The 23,104-nt window shown below is 38.5% G+C and overlaps 1 protein-coding gene across 1 annotated transcript in view; it reads right to left on the bottom strand.

The window, feature by feature from the left end:
• The window catches only part of KCNQ5 (potassium voltage-gated channel subfamily Q member 5), a 489,866-nt gene that overhangs the window by 97,781 nt on the left and 368,981 nt on the right, over window positions 1–23,104 (bottom strand). The window contains exons 4-5 of the mRNA XM_040643667.1: window positions 3,653–3,828; window positions 2,859–2,984 (exon numbers count right to left, since the gene is read on the bottom strand). Of these exons, the coding sequence (XP_040499601.1) occupies window positions 2,859–2,984; window positions 3,653–3,828 (302 nt within the window). The remainder of the gene's footprint in view (window positions 1–2,858; window positions 2,985–3,652; window positions 3,829–23,104) is intronic.

Raw genomic sequence — 23,104 nt, 5'->3', positions numbered from 1 at the left:
TTTAACTAGAAAGTATTCGGCCACATATTTATTAAGGTCTTGAACAATATAAAATAAAAGATATAGTGTTCTAAATTTATTTTATTTCACACCAGAGACCCAGTATATGTTCTTCTTATAAAGAATAGAAATAGGGGTGCCTGGGTGGCTCAGTCTGTAAAGCATCTGCCTTTGGCTCAGGTCATGATTCCAGGGTCCTGGGATGGAGCCCCGAGTCTGGCTCCCTGCCGAGAGGGGAGCCTGCTTCTCCCTCTCCTTCTGCCTGCTTCTCTCTCTCCCTCAGCCTGGAGCTCCCCCGTTTGTGTTCTCTCTCTCTCTGTCAAATAAATAAATAAAATCTTTTAAAAAAGAATAGAAATAATAAGCACTCTTGTTTGCTTTTTTGTGTATTTTTAGGCTTTAGACAATTTCATTAATGACTCAGTTAATATCAACAAACCCACTGCGGACCAACAAGGCCTTTTCCTAGAAGCTTGACATCTTAGAAGATTTTTACTTTGGTATTCAAAACCAGATTTTTTTTTTAATGGAGACATAATTAGGCCATTCAAAGAACCTGTTAAGCACAGGTTAAGCTTCAGTCAAAATAGCACTACTGAAATGGAAATCAATGAAAATATGTTGCTTCCCCTCTGAAAGTCACAGATATGACCTTTGAAAACCTGCCACGTGGGTTATTCTGGCAAAAGAAATAAGCTAGTGACTAAGTGAGAAGTATATTAAGAGTTTCCCACACACTGTTTAACATACAATACAGCACTTCTGATTAGTAATAAGGAGAAAAGGAAGAATATTGGAAAGAAAGATGAAGAGCTGCCAGGCTGAACTCATCAACGACCACATCTCAATGGGACAGGTGCACCTGAACGTCTCAAGAATTTAAGTACGTTAGAATTATCAAAGAAAAACAAAAACTAAACTTAAATTCAAATTGTTGCTTTGAAGCCTGGGATAATAAACTGTCTTCCCCTTGTTAGCTAGAAGAGCCTCCTATTTTCTCAGTTTACACAGTTTATCACACAATGAGTCATAAATTTTCACTTGCATTCTACATATAAAAGGTATTTTAAGAATGTCACATGACTGCTCTTTTTCAGGTTTTCCACCTTCCTTCTTTCAAAATGTCCATTAATGCTTGTGGGGTAGGAGGGAGGAGCTGGGAACCAAATTATTACACCACCAGATTGCTTTTTTACCAATGGCATCTTGAAGACACTGACTTTGATAATTTAAGAAAAAAATCCTAAACCAATAAGAAATGATTCTTATTCATTTTACTGCTGCTGTGTGGCCAAGAAACATACTGAGTTTTGCTTAATATAAGCCTGACAAATTTTCTTTGTCCTTGACAAGAATTCTAGCTCTCACTGATGTGCTTTTGATGAGTAGCAAAACAATGCAACAATTGGTAACTTAAATCTATGTTCCATAAAACAAACAACCAACTTATATATATATATATGTATATATATTTATTTTCTAAATAGGTTCCATGCCCAGTGTGGAGCCCAATGTGGGGCTTGAACTCACAACCCTGAGATCAGATCTGAGTCAGACCCTTAACCTACTGAGCCACCCAGGTGCCCCCCAACTTATAAATATTTTGACCACAGTTTAAGAAAATGATGTATTTTAATTTTGGTGACAATCTAGCATTCAAGAAACATTACTAATGATTTATTAGAGAACTTAACTTTGTTGGACCAAAGAGATCGGTAGCTGTTTAGACAATTATAAATGCTGTGCATTTTCACAAAACACCCTTTTGGGATGTCTTAAGGAATAAAATAAAAAGAAATATAGTTTCTATATTGCAGAAAGCATTCCCCCATCCTGTGACATTCTTATTAGGACCCATGTTTCAATGACTGTTTTATAAAGTCTTTACAATGCAGACAAGATTTTTTGCTTTAATGGAAAACTACGCCCTGTGTAGAGCACACACTTCCAGGTTATCGACTTTTGACTTTATGGGGCCCTGCATTTTTCATGGCTTTGAGCTATTTTGCAACTGGGTAAGTTGTAGATAACTAGTAGCATTGCAAAATAATTCTTGTCTATAGACATGTAAATAAATTCTCTCTAGGGGAGGTTTAATTGACTTCCCTCTCACAGGGTGGAAGAAGCCAGCTTTACTTCTACTTGAATTCATTTCAATATTCTTGATCTTTCTATGTTTCTGTTTCTTGGATAGTCCTTTGAAACAGATGTAACATTGTACTGGTTCCCTCATTAATAATGACAAGTTTTAAAAAAAGGAGTTAAAGTCTTTAGCATGGGACTGTATGAGGTCGTGATTGTTTTATTTGTTTGGTGGACTATCCTTTAATAACATTTTAAATGAAAAGTAGGTTTTTGAGTGGAAAGTTTTGAAATTAGGTGCCTATGATCTCTGACCTCACAGATGGTGACCAGTTTTCACTTCTTGTGCCATAATTTTACTTTAACTTCCATTCAGCTACTATTTCTTTTTTTTAACCTCAGATAAACTTTTTGATGAGTGGTAAGCCAATGCAAAATTGGTCATTTAAAATCTGTGCTCCACGGAGTTAAGACAAACAAACAACCCTGTCAAGATTTTAATCACAGTTTTAAAAAGTAACGAATCCTTATTTTGGCAACAATCTAGCACTCAAGAAATACTTCTGATGATTTATAAGAGAACTTAATTTTGTTGAGCCATAGAGATGGGAAAACTCTTTAGACAATTTTAGTGCTGTCTATTTTCACATAATTCTCTCTTGGAAGTGAATGTTTTTATTGAAACCTTTCATAAATGATTCATAGAAATCATTACACTGTATTCAAAGGAAACATTTCACAACATCCAAAAAACAAAAACAGACTTTTATACTTACCGTGCCCCACCAGAGAGCATCTGCATATGTAGAAAACTCCTTATTGGCATCCTTTTCCACAAGATAGACCAGGAAAGATGAAAAAATGAGAACCAAAAATCCTATGTACCAAGCTGTGATTAATTCCTAGATATAAAAGGAATGAAAGACTGTTAGAGGTAAAAAAATCTGTGAAGAAGGAAAAAAAAAATCTATGTATTCACTTTACTACTTTTTGGATATTTATGATAGTGTGTATTTATGGAATTTATGGAATTTACTTTTTCTTCAGAGGATGTCCCAGCGAACAGAACTTCCTCAGTCTTTTTTTATGGTTGCACAGTGTTCTAAAGACATGGGCTTACTACAATTTATTCGAGGCATGAAGACTTGAAAGACGTTATGTTTTATCTGAGTAACGTTGACACACAATGTTCTTAGTTTCAGGTGTATAGCACAGTGATTCCACACGTCTGTAAGCGAGGCTGTGCTCACCACAGTGTGGCCGCCATCGGTCACCACACGACGCTGTCAGAGTATCACTGACTATCCCTGCTGAGCCCTTGATTCCTGTGACTTAGTCATTCCACAGCGGCAACCCCGTCTTTCTCTCTCCCTTTCACCGATTTTGCCTCTTCTCCCACTCCCCTTCCCTCTGGCAACCGTGTGATGACTTTTAAATAATCCATTATACCTTGTGCTTTAACCGACTTCTGAAATGACTACGTTTGCTTGATGGGTTCATTAAATATTCCACAGCAATCAACGAAAAAGTTTCAAAAGTCTTGTTCCGTAATTTAGAAAGTGAATCGTACCTTGCTGTGCGCATAAACCACTGAACCTAGTAATTTCCAAGTGCCTCCCCTTCGGTCCATGCGCACCATGCGGAGGATCTGTAGGAAACGGAGACTTCTGAGTGCGGACGTGGCAAAAATATTACCCTGAGTTTTTGCAGAAACAACTGCTATTGAAGCGATAAGAACAATGGTATCTGAAAGAAAGAGGTTGAAATAGCCGTAAGTAGCAGGACGTGGAAGTCGTGTTGCTCAACTTGTGAAACACTAGAGTGTTTCAGAAAGGTTCGCTTTGACCTCTTTGAGGCACAAATAAACAGATCTTGAACCCCAGCTTGGAGTGGTGCTACTGGGGGTCTGTGACAACTGAAGAGTGAAAAGGCAGAGAACAGGATCTACTTATTGCCTTGGTTCTGACCCTTTGGCTAGTCTATGCTTTACCTATGCAATTCTGAACCATCTGCTACGTAACCTTGGAAGAATGGACGGACGGTGGCCTTCGGAAAGTTCGGTGTTCCAGGGAGCACTCAGGCTGCTTTGGCTCTGGTTTCCTTGGTAGCCCCGTCCTCAGCCCTAACGCGGTGGATTCCTGCTTGATGCCACACAGGCATCCTAGCCCGCACGGCTATGAAAGTGCTGCTCGGTGTAATCATGTCTCTTGTTTTCTCGCCAAAGAAGCTTGTAGCTCCTTTCTGCAAAAAATTCCCTTGTGTTGTGGAGTCTGCGACTTCACACACTAACAAAGGCCTCAGCTGAGTTGGATACTCTAAGCTCTCTGCACAGAGTACTCTTTATATCTGGCTGGTCAATTATGTGTAAGTTTGGTATACAAATGAAATAATAGTACATTTGTTACAGTAGAGTATTAATTATATTCACAGTGCGTTGCATGGGAATGGATATTTGATGTTTGACATATTGACATCTGACTTAAAAAAATATCTGCCCTTTTGTAAGCTAAGAAAGAGAAACAGAGCAGCTAATGAAAGCACAGAAAAGATAAAAGGGGACTTAATTGCTCCAAGGGCAAATATCTGAGTGATGGGAAGAAGGCTTTGAAGTGGGAGAAGTGAAGTGGGGATGAATGGCCTCCTATGGCAATTTTAAAATAAGTTAACTTGACCTTAACATCCTCAAATAAAATTTCTTTCCTGCTCCAAGTGGGCTGTGCATGACTGGGCATCCACACTCTAGGGAGGAGTTCCACTTCAAGGGCACTGGATTTCTAAAGTTTCTGTGACCCTCAGGGTTAACTGCTGGATGAATGTGTATTTATCATCCCGTGCGGCCCTTCTCCCTGCACTGACAGAAGTCTGGTCTCTGGGGGTGGATGGAGCAGATCTTTTGAATGACTCTCCTGGCGCCCCTTTTGGGTCAGGACTTAGAGTGGCTGGCGGTACAAGGGTCAGCTGAAGGACTTTTACCAATCAGATCTAACCACTATAGGACTTTATGGGTAAGTACGCAGAAAGCCACAAGCACATCCTTGAGTTACAGCTCTCTGCAGCTGTTGGAAGAGAAGGAATTAAATGTGTTGACACAGACACCAAAGACATATTTTAAGTGAATAAAAAGACAGTTGCAAAGCTGTATGTGCAATGTGATCGTATTTTAACGAAGAATAAATGACCAGGAAAATCATGTGGGAATATATACAGATTCTTACCATTAATTCTCTCCAGAGGTAGAGAGAGTGGGGTGAGTAGGTGGGTAAAGGGACTTTTTACTTTCTAAGCTACTAATTTCTGTAATACGGAATTTTATAGCAATGAAAATGTCTTTTGAAATCGGAAAAAAACTTTAGAGAAGAGTTAAGTGTGAAAAACGTCTCTTAGTTTGCATCATTTGGAGGGATTTACTCCTGAGACAAGTGGTTTACACACAAAGAGACATTTCTTACATGGCCCTGCTAATATGTACTTGCTTCTTTTCTCATTGTAATCCTGCTTCCTTCCAAGTGTACAAAGGAAAGAAAAAGGAACAACACCACCTTTATTATGTTAAAATGTTTGAGATAGGAGAAACAGGTAAATGACTGGCAGGGATGCAGAAAATACAGCACTTAAAACTTACTGTGTGCCTGGCACTTTCTTCAGTTCTGTGTTTTTCTACAAATGTTATTTCATCCTCACAACAACTGTGTTGGTTAGATGTTCCACAGATCCCATTTTACAGATGAGAAAAGCGAGGCATAGAAAGCACATACGTATGAGTGTAAAAGAATCAGCCATCAAGCTGTTAGGCTACGGCGCAAAACATATGAAGCTATGAAGTTTGTTCATTAGAGAAAACCTAGACAAAGTAAAAGCAACACTGCTGGTTTGAGACAATTTAAAAAATTATGCACACAGTGAATCATAATCTAAGTGTTTGAAGTCACAAAATATGCAAAGGTAACTACAGATGTGATTTAACACTCTCATTGTAATTCAGATCAGACGAGAAAGTTGGGAGTTCAGTAAAATGAAATCACAGATGAGCAACCAAATGGCAAACGATGAATGCAGTCACAAAAATGTTTCTGCCTGGATTCAGTGGAGTCCTCCACTGAATTTTGCTGTCAGTACCACCTAGACTATTTCCCAGTCTAATATTTTAGAAGTTGTGACTACTCTTTATTTTTATATATGTATTTATTATTTTTGTAGTCCGTTATAGACTGGAGGCTCCACAAGTTTGGATACTTGTATCCCAAGTACCTAGAACAGTGCCTGAAACATGGTAAGCACTCTCTAAATATTTATAGAGTGGACTTAAATACTCAAGGTAGCTTGAGCTTTGTTCTCTTACCGTATCAGTGTTTCAATAAGTAGAATAAGAATCTGGAATAGTCTTGAATTAATCAAGGGATCCCTTCAATATTCCATCTTGAATTCTACTGCAACATAATAATTCATAGCTATCATCCATTAAAGTTTATAATCTCACTAAGATTTCCTTTTTGAAAAATTAGGTAGGGGGAGTCTTCAAAGACAGTGACATAGGAGACTCCTGAACTCCCTTCCTCCCACAGACGAGCCGAATAAACACTTGCAAATGGAGTAATTCTCTGTGAAGGAAATCCAGAAACCAGCAGAGGGACTCCTAAACATCTGGCAAATAAGATAATACCCACATCGAACTGGGTAGGAAAGGCTGAGACATAATCTTGCCTTACACCTCACTGTTAGCACGGGGTCATACAAATGGGAGGGAACTCCCACATCCCAGCTTCTCCCTCAGAGGCTAAGGGTTTGGACTCCACATTTAGCCTCCTAACTTTAAGACTCCCACTTGAGGGGCAGGCCTTCTAAACAGCTCGCTCTGCAAGCCAATGGGGATTGCATCCACAAGATCTATAAGACTATATGGCAAACCAAGAAGCAGTTATTAATGGGTGTGAGCACAGCTGTGGCTACCATCCCAGGGCTCCATGCAGAAGGAACAGGCAGAAATGCCCGTCTTAGTCTTTCTCTAAAAGGATTCTATTTGCTACTTTAAAAAAGTTTTTATTTAAATTCCCAGTAGCTAACATACAGTGTAATATTAGTTTCAGGTGTACAATATAGTGACTCAACACTTTCATATATCACCCTGTGATCATTACAAGTGCCCTCCTTAATCCCCATCACCTATTTTACCATACATGACAACCCCATAGCTAACATTACAGTTAATGATAAAAAAATAAAAGCTTTCACTCCAAAATAAGGAACAAGATAAGGATGCCCACTTTCACACTTTTATTCAGCACAGTATCTAAAGTCCCAGCCAAAGCAATTAGGCAAGAAAAAGAAATAAAAGGCATTCAAATTGGAAAGGAAGAAGTAAAACCATCACCATTTGCAGGTGACATATTATATACAGAAAATGCTAAGGATTCCACCAAAACATTACTGGAACTAATAAAGGAATTAAGTAAAGTTGCAGCACACAAAATCAGTATACAAAAATAAGTTGTGTTTCTATACACTAACAATGATCTCTGAAAAAGACAAATAAAAAAATCCTCTTTACTACAGCATCAAAAAGAATAAAATAATTAGGAATAAATTTAACCAAGGAGGTGAAAGATCTGTTTGGTGACAACTATAAGACACTGATGAAAGAAACTGAAAGAGACACAAATAAATGAAAAGATATTCCACGCTCATGGATTGGAAGAATATTGTTAAGATGTCCACACTACTTAAAGCAATCTACAGGTTCAATTCAATTTCTATCAAAATTCCAGTGGCATTTTCCACAGAAACAGAACAAAAAATTCTAAAATTCCTATAGAGCCACAAAAGACACTGAATAGCCAAAGCAGAAAAAAAGAACAAGCTGGAAGCATCATGCTCCGTGATTTCAAACTATATTACAAAGCTATAATAATCAAACTTGCATGGTATCAGCATAAAATAGAGTCAGAGATCAATGGAACAGAATAGAGAGCCCAGAAATAAACCCATGCATAATGATCAATTAATTAATGATGAAGGAGCCAGAAATATACAATGGGGAAAGGATAAACTTGTCAATAAATGGTGTTGGGAAAACTGGACAACCACATACGAAAGAATGAAACTGGACCACTATCTTATACCATACACAAAAATCAACTAAAGATGTATTAAAGATGTAAGTGTAACACCTGACTTCCTTCCTTCTAGAAGGAAACATAAAGAGCAGGCTCTTGATATTGATCTTGACAATGATTTTTCTGAATTTGACACCAAAAACAAAGGCAACAAAAGCAAAAATAAACAAGTGGGACCACATAACCAAAAAAGCTTCTGTACAGAAAAAGAAAGCAGCAACAAAATGAAAAGGCAATGTACCATAGGAGAAAATATTTGCAAACCACTTATCTGATAAGGTGTTAATATTAAAAATATAAATTACTCCTACAAATCAATAGTAAAATAACAAATAATCCAAGTAAAAAACAGGCAGAGGAAATGAACAGACGTTACTCCAAACAAGACACAGAAATGGCCAACAGATATATGAAAACGTGCTCAACATCATTAATCATGAGATAATGCAAATCAGAACTATACTGAGATTATTACTTCACCCCTGTTAGAATGACTATTATAAAAAAGACAAGAGATAACAAATGCTGGTAAGGATGTGAAGGAAAGGAACGCTTGGACACTGTTGGTGGGAATGTAAATTGGTATGTTCATTATGGAAACAGTATGGAGGTTCCTCAAAAAATTAAAAATAGTGGAATAGATAGTGCAGTATTTTTCAGCCACGAGAAAGAAGAGAATCGTAATGGTTGCAACAACATGGATGGACTTTGAGGGTATCACGCTAACTGAAATGAGCCAGACAGAGAAAGACAAATAACTGTACATCACTTATTGTGGAATCTGAAGAAGTTGAACTCCTAGAAACAGAGACTAGAATTATGATTACCAGGAGCTGGGGGGTGGGAGAAATGGGGAGATGTTGGTCAAAGATTATAAACTTCCAGTGATAAGATGAATAAGTTCTGGGGATCTAATGTATAGCATGGTGATTATAATTAATGATACTGTATTACATACTTGAAAGTTGTCAAGAGAGTAAATCTTAAATGTTTTCCCCACAAAGAAGAAATGGTAATTGTGTGATGTGTTGGCGGTGTCAGCTAACAGTTTACAATATCTGTGTATCAAATCAATAGGTGGTACACCTTAAACTTACACATTTTTACGTGTCAACTGTATCTCAATAAGGCTGGAGAAAAACTGGGCAGAGTAGCTTAAGCAGTGCAATTAGTCATCTAAAATGTTTTTTGAAAGAAAGGAGCCTTGTCCTAAGTGAATATACCACATTTTAGTACATGGTAGAAATCATAGACAGCCCTCAAAGCTCATTGGCTTCATATTTGTTTGTTTATCCACTCATGAACTAAGCAGTTAATAGAACATCAAATATTATAGTGGATGTTTGCTTTAGAAATGAATATTCATTAATCCACGAGATGGTCAATCTACCACGAATACGTATTAAATCTCCACCATGTACTAGGCATGGTGCTAAATACGTACACCAGTGTTGTCAGCGGGGATGATTTTGCCTCCCAGGGGACATCTAGCAATGTCTGGAGACATAGCTGGTTGTCTTAATTGGGAAGGGGATTACTACTGGCATCTAGTGGTAAAGGGGATTACTACTGTCCTCTAGTGGTAAAGGTTGCTGCAAAACATCCTACAATGCCCAGACTAGTCCCCAGAAAAAAGAAGTAGCTAGTCCCAAATGCCAATAGCGCCAAGGTTGGGAAACCCTGATGTACATGACTTTATTTAGTACTCCTATGAGCTAGATAATATCAGGACCATCTGCTTCTTGCAAACGAAGAACTAAGACTTGCAGTGATCAACTAGCCAAGGCCCAATATCCTAAGTGGCTGAGCGAGCCATTCCTTGACTCCAAAGCTGTGCCCTTAAAAGTTATGGTGTACCATTCCTTGGATAAAGAAAATCCAGGGTGACATGGGTGGGGTGAGATGGGGAGAAGAGGGTGGGCTGGGAAAGCACGTAGATAATAGAGCCGGAATAAACTGTTATCACATGAAGCACTCAGGAGAGAGCAGAGTGCAGAAAGAAAATGATAGTGAAAACAGATGGTACTTTTATGGATACATCAAGAGAAAATGGGGCTAAAGGAAGAAACAGAAGTGTTAATAAACAAGGGGGAGCTCCAAACTGCATGGAAAGAAAGCATGTCATCCTGTGCTCTTAAAATCTACTTCTCCCAAAGGAAACAGATGTGAACAAGTTGGGAAGTAGTGAAGATAGTTATTGATTACTAGCAGCCCATTAGAAATGTGAAATATAGGCTTATAAGGTTCTAGGAAGTAGGTTCACATACTCACTGAATCACTTAGAATGATTTACGGATGAATTCTTGAGATTTGATGAGACTGCAAAGATTTGGGCAAAGTAAATACCGCAATGATATTGAAGACACAAAGGGACTGTAAATGAACGTATTATTAGACTCCACTGGAACTTTGCTCCAGTATGACTTAGTCAGCAAAATCAATATGAATTGATCACCTTGGACTTTGTGTAAAAGGGATTAGTCCCTGTAATACTGAAAATCCCTCATTATAAGGTGGATTCATATCTAAGGCTACCCTAATGTGGACCCAAAGATTGGGTTAAAGCAAGATCAACTGCATGGATGGATCTAGAGAGCATAATGCTAAGCAAAATAAGTCAGTCAGAGAAGGACAGATACCACATGATTTCACTCCTATGTGGAATTTAAGAAGTGAAACAAATGAGCAAAGGGCAAAAGAGAGAGAGAGAGAGGGGCGCCTGGGTGGCTCAGTCGTTAAGTGTCTGCCTTTGGCTCAGGGCGTGATCCCGGCTTCTGGGATCGAGCCCCACATCAGGCTCCTCTGCTGGGAGCCTGCTTCTTCCTCTCCCACTCCCTCTGCTTGTGTTCCCTCTCTCGCTGGCTGTCTCTCTCTCTGTCAAATAAATAAATAAATGAATAAAATCTTAAAAAAAAAGAGAGAGAGAGAGAGAGAGAGAGAGAGAGAGAACCAGGAAACAGACTCCTAACAATAGAGAACAAACTGAGGGTTACCAGAGGGGGAGGTGGGTGGGGGGATGGGTGAAGTAGGCGATGGGGATTAAGGAGGGCACTTGTGTGAGGAGCGCTGAGTGATGTATGGAATTGTTGAATCACTATATTATACACTTGAAACTAATGTAACATAGTACTAATTAACTGGAATTAAAAGAAAACTTAAAAAAAAAAGCAAGATCAACTGCACACCTGAACTCGATGGGATGTATTCTGTTGCTACAATTACATGACATAGTACATGTATTAGAAAGTGTATTTTACCATACCTGGCTTAATTTCACATCATAATGGGAAGAACTAAATCATATGGATTAAGCAAATCATGGTTGAACACTTTTAAACTAGTAATTGTAAGGACAGAAAAATTCTGTAGAGATAAAGTACAAAGGGGGTACATCTTGATTTCTGGAAACTGTCTGGAGAATTTAGGCTTTAAAAATTTTTGTAGATTATGTTAGAGTCTCAGAAAGTTTCCCCCGAGAGCTAACATAAATTTCCCTCTTGCACTTTAAACTCATTTCATGGGACGCCTGGGTGGCTCAGTCGTTAGGCATCTGCCTTCGGCTCAGGGCGTGATCCCGGCGTTCTGGGATCGAGCCCCACATCAGGCTCCTCCGCTGGAAGCCTGCTTCTTCCTCTCCACTCCCCCTGCTTGTGTTCCCTCTCTCGCTGGCTGTCTCTATCTTTGTCAAATAAATAAATAAAATCTTCAAAAAAAAAACCAAAAACCTCATTTCATCTTATCTCTGGGAAAAACAGAAATGCAACAAATAAAACATTCTTCCACCACCTTTTTTGTTCTAAATCCTAGTGGCCTCACTGTAAACTAAACTCTGGATGATTTAAATAAAATATATGTTTTAAAATTGTAAAATAATAGCTGCTATAAGATACGAAAACACTAGACACAGGTAGTATAAGGTTGGAAGGAAATTTATTTAATTAGCCAATTATTATTAATGAATTTCAGGTTACTTGAATTTTTGCTCTTAAAATGATGCTGAAATGAACAGTTTAGTACAAGTATTTTTGTAGGTTAAGGATAAATTCCTAGAGATTGGATTGCTGGGTTGAATGTTGGCAGGTTTTGAGTTTTGATATCCAAACGCCCTCCAAAGGATGGTACCAATTGTTACTAACAATGTATGAGAGTAATTATTTTTCTGCCTCCTTGTTAATAAAAGTAATGCTAATAAAAATAACAATAGTACTAGTAACAGCTAACACAGTAACAGTTTACTGTGTGATAGATATTGTTCTAAGCATTCGCAGGTTATTACATGGAATATCACAAATTTGTAATCTTTGCCAACATGATAGGCAAAAACATCACTTATTTTTCTTTACTCATTCTGTATTTCATGTTTTTTAGAAGTCAAAGAAGTCACGTCATCTAGAAAGACTTTGCCCAAGATTATAAAAGTATTTTCCTAGATTTTATTTTGGTGTATTTAGATGCTCGTTTAGTTAACATATTTACTTTTACTATTCAGGAGAGTCTTCGTGGCAAAGTTACCTAGCTGTCCACCACAGATCACGCTTCTCCTCTGAGGTATAGAACTATCCCTGGGAAGAGGCGGCCTGTCCAGAGACACCATCCTCCAGGTCTGCTTGCCTCTGGGTGGGGTCATGTGACTAGTCTAGCTAATGGAAGGTGAGTGGAAATAATGTGTGCCACTTCCAGGCTGAGGGGACGCACAGAGCCTTATGCCTTCTGTCTTTTCCTTTCCGCCAGCTGTGTGTTGGTACTAAGCATATCCTTAGGAGCCACGTGCTAAAGATGCAGGGCCTTTGTCACCTTGGGTTCCTGAATGACTGCATCGAGCAGAGCCTTTACCACACACCCCACACCCAACAAGGAGTACCTTCATTGGACTACCACCCAAGTAAGAAGTAAATGTTTTATTTTGAGATGTTATTGAAATTCGAGGATTAGTATAACAACCAGCATTGCTCTAACTCATATAATCTTTAACTTCTATGGAATTTGTCTGTCTCTGTGGTGGAGTAGAGAACTCGTCTTACTTGTATCTTATACGACAGTCAATTTTTCCAGTATTACCTAAATAAAAATCTATCCTTTTCCAAATGTTTCCACATACTCATGGAGAGGTCTATTTTTGGGATCTACCCTCTTTTACTGTCTCTTCCTATATCAGTGTGACACTAGACATTAGTGTAAGATCCCTTCAATGTTCTTAACTTTTTTAAAAAAAAGTATCAATTATTCTTGGGGTGCCTGGATGGCTCAGTCGTTAAGCATCTACCTGCGGCTCAGGGCGTGATCCCGGCGTTCTGGGATCGAGCCCCGCATCAGGCTCCTCCGCTGGGAGCCTGCTTCTTCCTCTCCTACTCCCCCTGCTTGTGTTCCCTCTCTCACTGGCTGTCTCTCTGTCAAATAAATAAATAGAATCTTAAAAAAGTATCAATTATTCTAAACCTACCTATTTTCCCAGGTAAGTTTCAGAATAAATTTATCAATTGAAAAGAACTCCGAGTTCTGATCCAGATTGCATATTAAATTTATAGATTCACATCTTCTTTATTATCTCCCTCATCCCATTGCTACTGAGTGGTTCAGCTCCATTGAGTCTGCCTCCAGAATATGTCTCATCTCTACCTTCCTCTTTCCATTTATCCTGTCTCCTCACTAGTTCAGGCCTATGCTACCTCTCTCCTGGCCATCCCTGCCATCTCTGACCTGGTCTTCACTCTGTAAAGAAACTATTCTTGAAACTATTTTGTATTCTCTCTCTTTCTTTTTTTTAAAGATTTATTTATTTATTTTAGAGAGAGAGGGAGAGAAAGAGAGCATGAGCAGAAGAGGCAGAGAGAGAAGGAGAGAGAGAATCCCAAGCCGACTCCCCACTGTGTGTGCAGCCCCACATGGGGCTTGATCCCATGCCCCTGAGATGACGACCCAAGCCAAAACCAAGAGTTGGATACCCAACTGACTGTGCCACCCAGGCGCCCCTAAACTATTCCGTGTTCTAATGCAAGATTAAAGTGTTAAAGTGACTATATTCCTTCTCTGATCAAAACAATTTTTTCAGTACCTAGAACAAAGATCAATTGCTAATGCCTGGCATTCAAAGTGCTTTAGAAAACACTCCCGCTCTGCCTGGAAAGCCCCTGTCCGAAGGTTGCTTTCACACTACTAATGCCCAGAGCTCCGACCTGTACTATCACGAGCCCTTCCTACCACTGTCATAGCAGTGGTCTGTATATATGTTAGTCTTGTCCAGGAACTGTAAGAAACTGAAAGCATGCAAAACCACTTATATGTCCTTGTAACCTTGGCACCTAGCTTGGGGCCGACCACAGCCTAGGTGTTCAATACTTATTTGATGGATGATTATTTGATGGGTTATTTGCTTATAGCAAGTGAAGAAATAGAATAACATTTTATTATTCCAAGAGCCTTAGAAATAATATAGTAAAATAACCCATATTTTGCAGTTGAGAAGCCGAGGTACGAATATATGAAAGTTAAAAATTCCATATGTTAAAAAAAGCCCCACATAGACTGAAATGCAAAAAACAAACCTGGAAAAGATATTCTTTAAAATATAAAAATAAATGAATAAGAAAACATCCTGGTAGAAAATTGGACAGAAGGCACAAATACAAATTTACCTTAGGAAGAAGTAAAAGTGGCCAATACAGATACGGAAAGAAGTTCTTTATAATTTCTCGCTTTGAAGTTTAAAGCGGTAGCTGGTACCAGTTTAATCTATCAAACTGACAACGTCTATAAAATGAATAGTCAATATTGGCAAGGAGAAAGAGGAAAAGCATTTTCATAGACATTTTGTCTTATAATAAAATGGTATACCTCTTTGGGGGGAGAATTTTGGCATTATTTGCCCGAAGTATTAACTATTCAAAACCTGTTATTTTTTCAGAAATTTTACTTCTAGGAATGTAATCTAATGAAAAAAATGTGGTTGCCAACACAGGTTTATGTAAGAATGCTTATTATACTATTATTAATAATGTAAAAATTAGATATAATCAAATTTCTAATAAAAATGGATTTACTGGTCTATCTATTCAGAGCAAGCACCGTGCATCTCATCTGCCTGAGCTCCAGTCCTGGCTCTGCCTCCTCCCGTCTGGTTACCCAGGTGAACTTACTGAACTCTCTGCCTCTACTTCTTTATCTGCAAAATGAGAATCATAGAAGTACCTATTTCACAGAGTTGTTGTGAGAACTAAATAAGTCGATGCATTTGAAAGATCTTAGTACGGTGCTAACGCATAATAAATTTTATCTAATTTATTATTAATAGTAGTATTATTACCATGGATAACTATGTAACCACAAAACATCATGTTTTAGAAGAATATTTATTAGATAAGAAAATGTCTCCTCCAATATATCACTATGTAAAGAAGTGATTACATAGCAGGATATATAGATGATTCCAATTTCGCCTTCAAAGGATTTTGTGCTCTTACAGTATATATAAAAATAAATGCTGTAAGTACCTATACCTGCATGCTAACAAGGATTGTCTTTGGGTGGTAGGATGATGTGTAAAATTTAGTTTCTTTATACATATCTCTTTTTTCCAAATAATCTATAATAAGCATGCACTGCTTTTTTTTCTTTTTATAATGGATTTATTCCTTTATCATTTATTTTATTATTTGTGGTGGTTTTTTTGTTGTTGTTTTGGTTTTTTTATAATAATATTTTTTTTATTATATGCACGCACTGTTTTTGTAATAAGAAAAAGGATAATTATTTATTTAAAAGAAGAAGCTATGGCCCAGGAAAGTTAGCATATTGGCCAGGTAACTTATCAGTGGCGGGAAAGAGAAGGGAAAAGCGCAACATTTACTGACCGTCTCTGACGTTGGGGCTACGTGGGGTGCGTAGTACACAGACTCTATTTCAATCCTTCTCCATAACTGCCCTCCAAGGAGGCGCAAAGATTGTAAGTGTGAACTTTGTGTGAGAGAGCCCAGGTGTTCCTACTTCTGTCCTTTACTAGCTTTGTAACCTCGAGCCTATTAATCTTGCTGAATCTTGGAGCCCTCACTTGTAAATAAGGACTAGAACCATTTTCCCCACATGGCTGTTATGAGGATTAAATGAGATAACATACCTCAAACTCTTAGTCTGCCTTAACGTGCCTGACATCATGTTAGCTCCTTACTTTAAAAGCATTTTATACACACATCCATACTTTTATAGATCATAAATTGTTACTAAGAAAGTTCAAGAATTGTATCCAGGATAATTTAGCTAGTAAATCGAGCCAAGATCAAATCCACGTATGTCTTATTACAAACCGCCTACATTTTGTTCCACGCTCTTCCTTTGATAACTTTTCTCTAGTAAGCAACCAGTAAACAGATACACAGGCAGTCAACCAAGGCTTACACGTGAAACTCCAAGAAGTAAAGTGTTATTAAGAACAGGGAATATAACGACTTGCAAAGAGCTGACATTCAGACAAATTTAGCACAATCTTATAATTAACAACTTTGTATATTTTAGCTTGTCCCAACCAGATAGAAGAATATAACAGAATGGTCAGCCTCTCCTGTCCATGTGGGACCATTTCTGCGTGAATTCGTAATTTCTTAGTGCCCTATGCATATCATATGCCTGATGCTTTATTGCCAATACAGTAGCATGACAAGGAGGAACTAAAATCTGTGGTTCCATTATATTTGCCTATGTATACAACATTCTAACCTCTCAAAAGGACCAGAGATGTGTGGACAAAGTGTGACAGCATAAAGAACACTGAACTATACCTAGTTCAACTATCAGTTCTGCCATTAACTAGTTTTGTCACCACTTCTCTCTTGGGGCTGGTTCCCATATCTTCAAAATGAGATGCACTGAAGTGGAACATGGTAAGGAAACTTTGTAACTCCAAGTTCCTATAATTCTAAATGGTACATTCTTTGTTGGGACATTCAACGTTTGGATGATAATGCAGCAGTCGAACTGTTTTGGAAATGATTTTTCTCATAGTAACTGTTAAGGCAATTCATTCATCCATGCACTGGTTGATTCAACAAATAATTTTTATTGCATGACTGCAATAAGCCATGCTCTGGAGAGACAGCAGTGAATAAAACAAGACTTTTCTGCCCTCAAGGAGCTTATGTTCTTTTGGGGTAGACTGACATTAGGCAAGTAAGTGAGTACAGAATACAAAGCCAGGTAGTAACAAAGTCTCTTGAGAAATAAAAAAGCAGAGCAGGGGGTGGAGTCATAGAGGAGCATGGAGTGCTCGCTCAGATGGGATGGCTAAGGAGGACTTCTCTGAGGAGATGGCATTTGAGCCCTGACCTGAAGAAGTGAAGGGCTGATCACGATCGTATCTCAGAGAAAGGACTCCAGGGAGAAAAGAGAAGACCTCGAGGCAGAAGCATGGTCTGTGCAGTCAAGGGGAGGTAAAAAAGGTTAACTTAGTCTGAGTGGAGTGAGGAAGGGAGTGGGCCCTGGCCAGATCGTGGTGGCTTTGGCAAGAGCTTTAGATATCCTGGAGTTGTGATGGGTCTGCAGCCCACGAGTGCAGGATCACATTTGCATTCTACAAGATATCAGAACAGAACAAGACGGGCTGCATGGCAACAGTGGAAGCGAGAGGCCGGTTAATAAGCCACTTCACGGTTTGGACAAAAGGGAAGGCAGTTTTAGAAGAGCAAGATTAGTGAGGAGAAGCTGAGAAGGAGCTGGATTTGGGACATGTGAAGACAGGGATGTCAAGACTTGCTGAAGGATTGATGATGGGGTGTGACACAAAGAAGGGAGGCTGAGGGTGACTTTTGGGTTTTTGCCCTGGGCAACTGGGTGGAAGAAGTGCCATTTATTGAGATAGGGAAATACTGTGGTTGGGTGGGAAAGCAGAAAGGAGGGCCATTTGAGGGGTAAAATGGACAGTTCGGTTTATGCCTTGTTAATTTTGAGATGCCCTCTAGACATCTGGTAGACAGTGGGTGAAGCTGGAGTTCAGACAGAGGTCAGAGCTGCAGAGTCAGGCAGTAGATGTGTGTGTGTGTGTGTGTGTGTGTACTGTGTACTTGTGTGTGTGTGTACTATGTGTGTGTGTGCGCGCACATGCACATGTGTCTTATGCTATAGGACTCACCTCCTCCAGTATTAGTAATATACTGAAACTACTGCTTCAGAGTGATTATAAATATTTAACTTCAGATATGGGGTGCAGGTCGGAGGACGTAAGGAAGTTGTGTTTCTGTATTTATAAAACAAGAAAGAAGCATTTGTCCTCTGCGAATCATTGTAATGAGTAGGAGGCAAACACATCCTATTTAAGGCACACCATAGTATCTTGAGTAAATTACCTAGGTGTAATCCCATCGGTTCTCAATAAATCAAAAGATGAAGAGTCATGTGTATTTCTGGATACTCAGAACATGTTTTAGGACACTGACATGATGGCTTTATATTATGTTCCTTGATACAGAAAGGACAATAAAGGCATTTAGAAGAAACAGTTTCCCACACTGATATCCTCAGATGTTTAAAACGTTCTCCTAGTATCTATTCGCATACCTACCAAATGGCAAACCCGCAGTCAGTTTCAATTCAACAGAGCCCCATACCAGTATTTGACTACAAGTCTAAAAAAAGACTTGGATCCCCACCAATGAATGATCAAAGTTGAAACTGCTACTGGAAACCCCCTAACATCCTATGATGAAATCCAATGCTTAGATATCTCGTTCAGTGTCATAACCTGAATGTTTATACGTCAATCAAACAATGCCACTGCAGGTTTAAATTTACAGAGTAAAAACAAAATTCCTAACTTTCAATACTCCCTTTTTGCACTTACTTCAAGCAGTTGAATGACATGGACTCTCTGAATCTTGGCAACCAGTTATGGTTAGTATTGGGATTTGTAATCTTTTCTTGAGAAACTGGATACCTATTTCCAGATGACATGCAAGTTATGATTAATCATCACCTACTACTAAAAGTTTTTGAAAGAATATCTTCAGGAAGTTCTTTGAATAGACTGTGCTATTTGGATTTTGCAGATGGAGATGCCATTTCAGCTAAAATGTCACTAGGCAAAGGACGCCTATGGATGGCAATTCATTCTAAGTATTATCTGGGGAAATTGAGAATTACCTGGTACACCTGGCTCTCTTAATCTTTTTCAATGCACAATCTCTTATTTTTAGAAATAAGAAATGGATAAAGTTTAGGCTTCTGGATAATCCTTAGGGATAAACACTGGGGTGTGAAAATGGACTTTTCCTTCTGTGAAGAATGAAAAGATAGTGCTTTAAAGGAGTGAATTTGAGTAACTACATGTCACAAATGGACACCTGACACTCATTATAATTTTGAAAATCCTACGTGCTACCATGTACGGATTTATTATGTCCATCTATCTGGGTTTGTAGGGGGATTATTAACCAAAGAGATCTTGTTTAATTACACATCCAAGTTCCATCTTTAATTATAAAATCTTTGCCAAATTTGCCCTCATTGGCACTAGATAAAGAGCAGTTTTAAGAAATTCAAAATTCCACATTTGCTTTTATGTGTTACTGGTTATGAACCTTACAAAGTATATTGCAGTTCTTATCTGTTCCTTAAAAGGAAAGAAATAGCATCGCAGAGACGCTCATATAAGATAATACAATGTTACTTCCAGAGACAGGATCAGAATTCGGGGCGACCACCTCTGGAAGCTGTGGCTCAGACTGCAAAACACATTGCCTCATAACAAATCCTAACACTGAGGAAAAAATCCTACTTTGGACTCACTTTCTTTTCACTATCAGTTCCTTCCCTGCCGTCACGAGCTTTTTGAATAAGACACGCTCTGTTTAAAGGAGAACAAAAAACAGGGTTTATTGAAAACATGTGATGATACAACCTAGGAATCCTTTATAAAGAGGCTGGGGAGGGTTTGACCGAGTTTGATACCATTCAGGAGCAGGATATTTTCCCACAAACTAACTACAGAGAAGTATCAAGAAAATGTAAGTCAAAAATAGTTTCAGATGTGCACATTTTAACATTATGACTGGTAAATACTCCAGAAAACCACAGAAACTTGATAAGAGATGGATTCTTAAGTCACACGATGGCAAATGTCCTGGGGATTAGCTACAGTACTTGGATCTCCAAATTCCAAACACAGAGTTGGAGTCTGTGGTAGGGGCTAAAATCAAATATTTAAAACGTTTTCAAAAGGCAGGAGTAAAAATATTGAGAAAAAGGCAGCATGGGAATAGAAGAGCCTTCTGTAAAGGAGCCTACAATTACAAGCAGGCAAAGTACGCGCTTTATTAAAAAATGTCAGCACATTCACATGACCAAATTGAAGTAGGGAACTGAAGCAATTAGACAAAAAAAAGGCAGGCAAAAATTATTCTCCTGAAACCTCCTGATAACTGAGGCAAAGGTGCTATTTTCTAGCTTTCATTGCTTAGATAACTGCCACCCAGTTTTTCTTTATTTCCTCATATTGTTTTTACATTGTGTGCGGAGAGGGTGCAAGGGCTTTGAGGTTCTGCGTATGAATGTCTGCTAGATGGCAACGTTTTGAATTTTTTATTCACTCCCTACACATTTATTGTGGCCCCAAACTGCTAGGACCTGGGTATATAATAGTAAAGGGTATGGATAGGGCATGGGTGGAGGTGGTCAAGGCAGACACCTTTGGCCCACACAGGGGTGAAAAGACAGTTGACAGAGAAGACACTGAATGGAGTGGCCACAATGCCTGGTGATGGATGCTAGGACAGGAGAAATACAAGGAGCATAGTGCAGAGTCAGTTAACCTAGTTAAGGGGCCAGGAAAGTCCTCCTGGCGGAAACACAGGTTAAGCCACAATTGATAACCAGTCAAAAACAGCTACAACCCCCCTCGTGTTACCCCAATATCCTTCAGGTGCTGTAACACAACCGTTTTTGCAATGATCCCACCTAAAGTGCTGTAGACTCAAAAAGTTCCCGGTGTGGTTCCTTCCCTTCCTCTTTTAAAATAAAATTTATTATTGTTTAAGATACATAGACTCTCAAATTCTAAAAATTTAGTATTGAGGAAGATAACTTGAGAAAAAAACAACAAAAACAATCAAAGAGGTCTTAACGAATTGATCATTTTTTTCCGATTATATTTATTAATTCTACGATTGATGAGAATACACTGAATCCATTACTATTATAATTCCGTTTACTATCACTAATAGTTGAGTATGTATTACATGCCAGGCCCTAAGCGAAGCACTTTGCATGTATTACCTCATTTAATCTTCTTGGGCAACCTTTGAAAAGATACAACTGAAATTCCAAGCTTAAAATTAAAGAACTATATAGAAAGCAAATTAAGGTAAATCGTAGATCACCTTTTAGAATAGGGCTTTGTTAAGAGAGTTAGAAATGCTATTGAAATTGAGAGTTAGAATGCTAAATGTTATTTCAGCTTAGGATTGTGGACATTCATGTGAAAATCCTACGGTAGGTTATCTTTGGCATTGTCCTTCTTTACAATGATAGAAATGCCTTGAGTGGGGGCGCCTGGGTGGCGCAGTCGTTAAGCGTCTGCCTTCGGCTCAGGGCGTGATCTTGGTGTTCTGGGATCGAGCCCCACGTCAGGCTTCTCTGCTAGGAGCCTGCTTCTTCCTCTCCCACTCCCCCTGCTTGTGTTCCCTCTCTCGCTGGCTGTCTCTATCAAATTAATAAAATCTTAAAAAAAAATTAAAAAAAAAAAAAAAAAAGAAATGCCTTGAGTGAGTGAGATTTTGCACAACTGTACATTATATGAACCAATTGACCAAAATATTGCTATGCAATGAGAATTGTAATAAACATTTACACTGTGCTTACTATGTGCAGACAACAGTTCCTTTTTAGTTTTGAATAGTTAATATATTTATATGGTTTAAGTATCAAAATGATATAAAGAAGTGAAAAAGAGGAAAGCTGAGAAACAGAATCTTATCTGTAGAGAACAAACGGATGGTTACAAGAGGGGAGGTCAGTGGAGGAATGGGGGACGTAGGTGATGGGGATTAAGGATGCTCTTTTTGTGATGAGCACTGAGTGTTTTGTGGACGTGTGGAATGACTATATTATACACTGAAAATAATATTACACTGTATGTTAACTAACTGGAATTTAAATAAAAACTTCTAAAACAAAAAAGAAGTAAATGACGAGAAATCTAGCTCCCCACAACTGTCCCCATTCACTTTGTCCTTACCCATTCTTCCAACGTTGCTTTATACAAATAAAAGCAATATGAATATATACTCTTAGTTTTTTACACAAAAAGTAACACACTCTATATGCTATATTACAATATTTTTTTTTCTTTTACCTAATATATTTTGGATCCTTCTACAGCTATACAGAAAGATCTTTATTGCATTCTTAGTTTATTCAGCTATACTGAATACTTACCATACATTGATGGAACTATTAGGAAGTAGAATTCCTGGGTCAAAGAGTAAATGTGATGTAATTTTGGTAGATATCGACACTTTTTCATAACAGTGATTCCACTTTGCATTTCTATGGGGTACCAGTGCCTGTTTACTTATAGTAACTGAAAAACATTGTGGCCAGATTTTGGATTTTTGCTCCCCTGATAGGTGAGAAAATGTTATCATTTTGTATATCTTTTCTCTCTCTCTCTCTCTCTTTTTTAAGATTTTATTTGTCAGAGAGAGAGAGCACATGCAGAGGGAGCTGCAGGCTGAGGGAGAAGCAGGCTCCCCGCTGAGCAAGGAGCCCTGATGCTGTGGGGGCTCGATCCCAGAATCCTGGGATCATGACCTGAGCCAAAGGCAGATGCTTAACCGACTGAGCCGCCAGGCGTCCCCATTTGCATTTCTTTTTTATGAGTAAGATTGAGTATGTATCTGTGAACTGTCTGGTCATGTTCATTTCCTATCTTTTAT

Source organism: Ursus maritimus, unplaced genomic scaffold, assembly GCF_017311325.1.
Source record: "Ursus maritimus isolate PB19 unplaced genomic scaffold, ASM1731132v1 scaffold_29, whole genome shotgun sequence".
Classification (NCBI taxonomy): domain Eukaryota; kingdom Metazoa; phylum Chordata; class Mammalia; order Carnivora; family Ursidae; genus Ursus; species Ursus maritimus.
The sequence above is the reverse complement of the archived record's forward strand: the minus strand, read 5'-3'. Positions and strand labels throughout refer to the sequence as shown.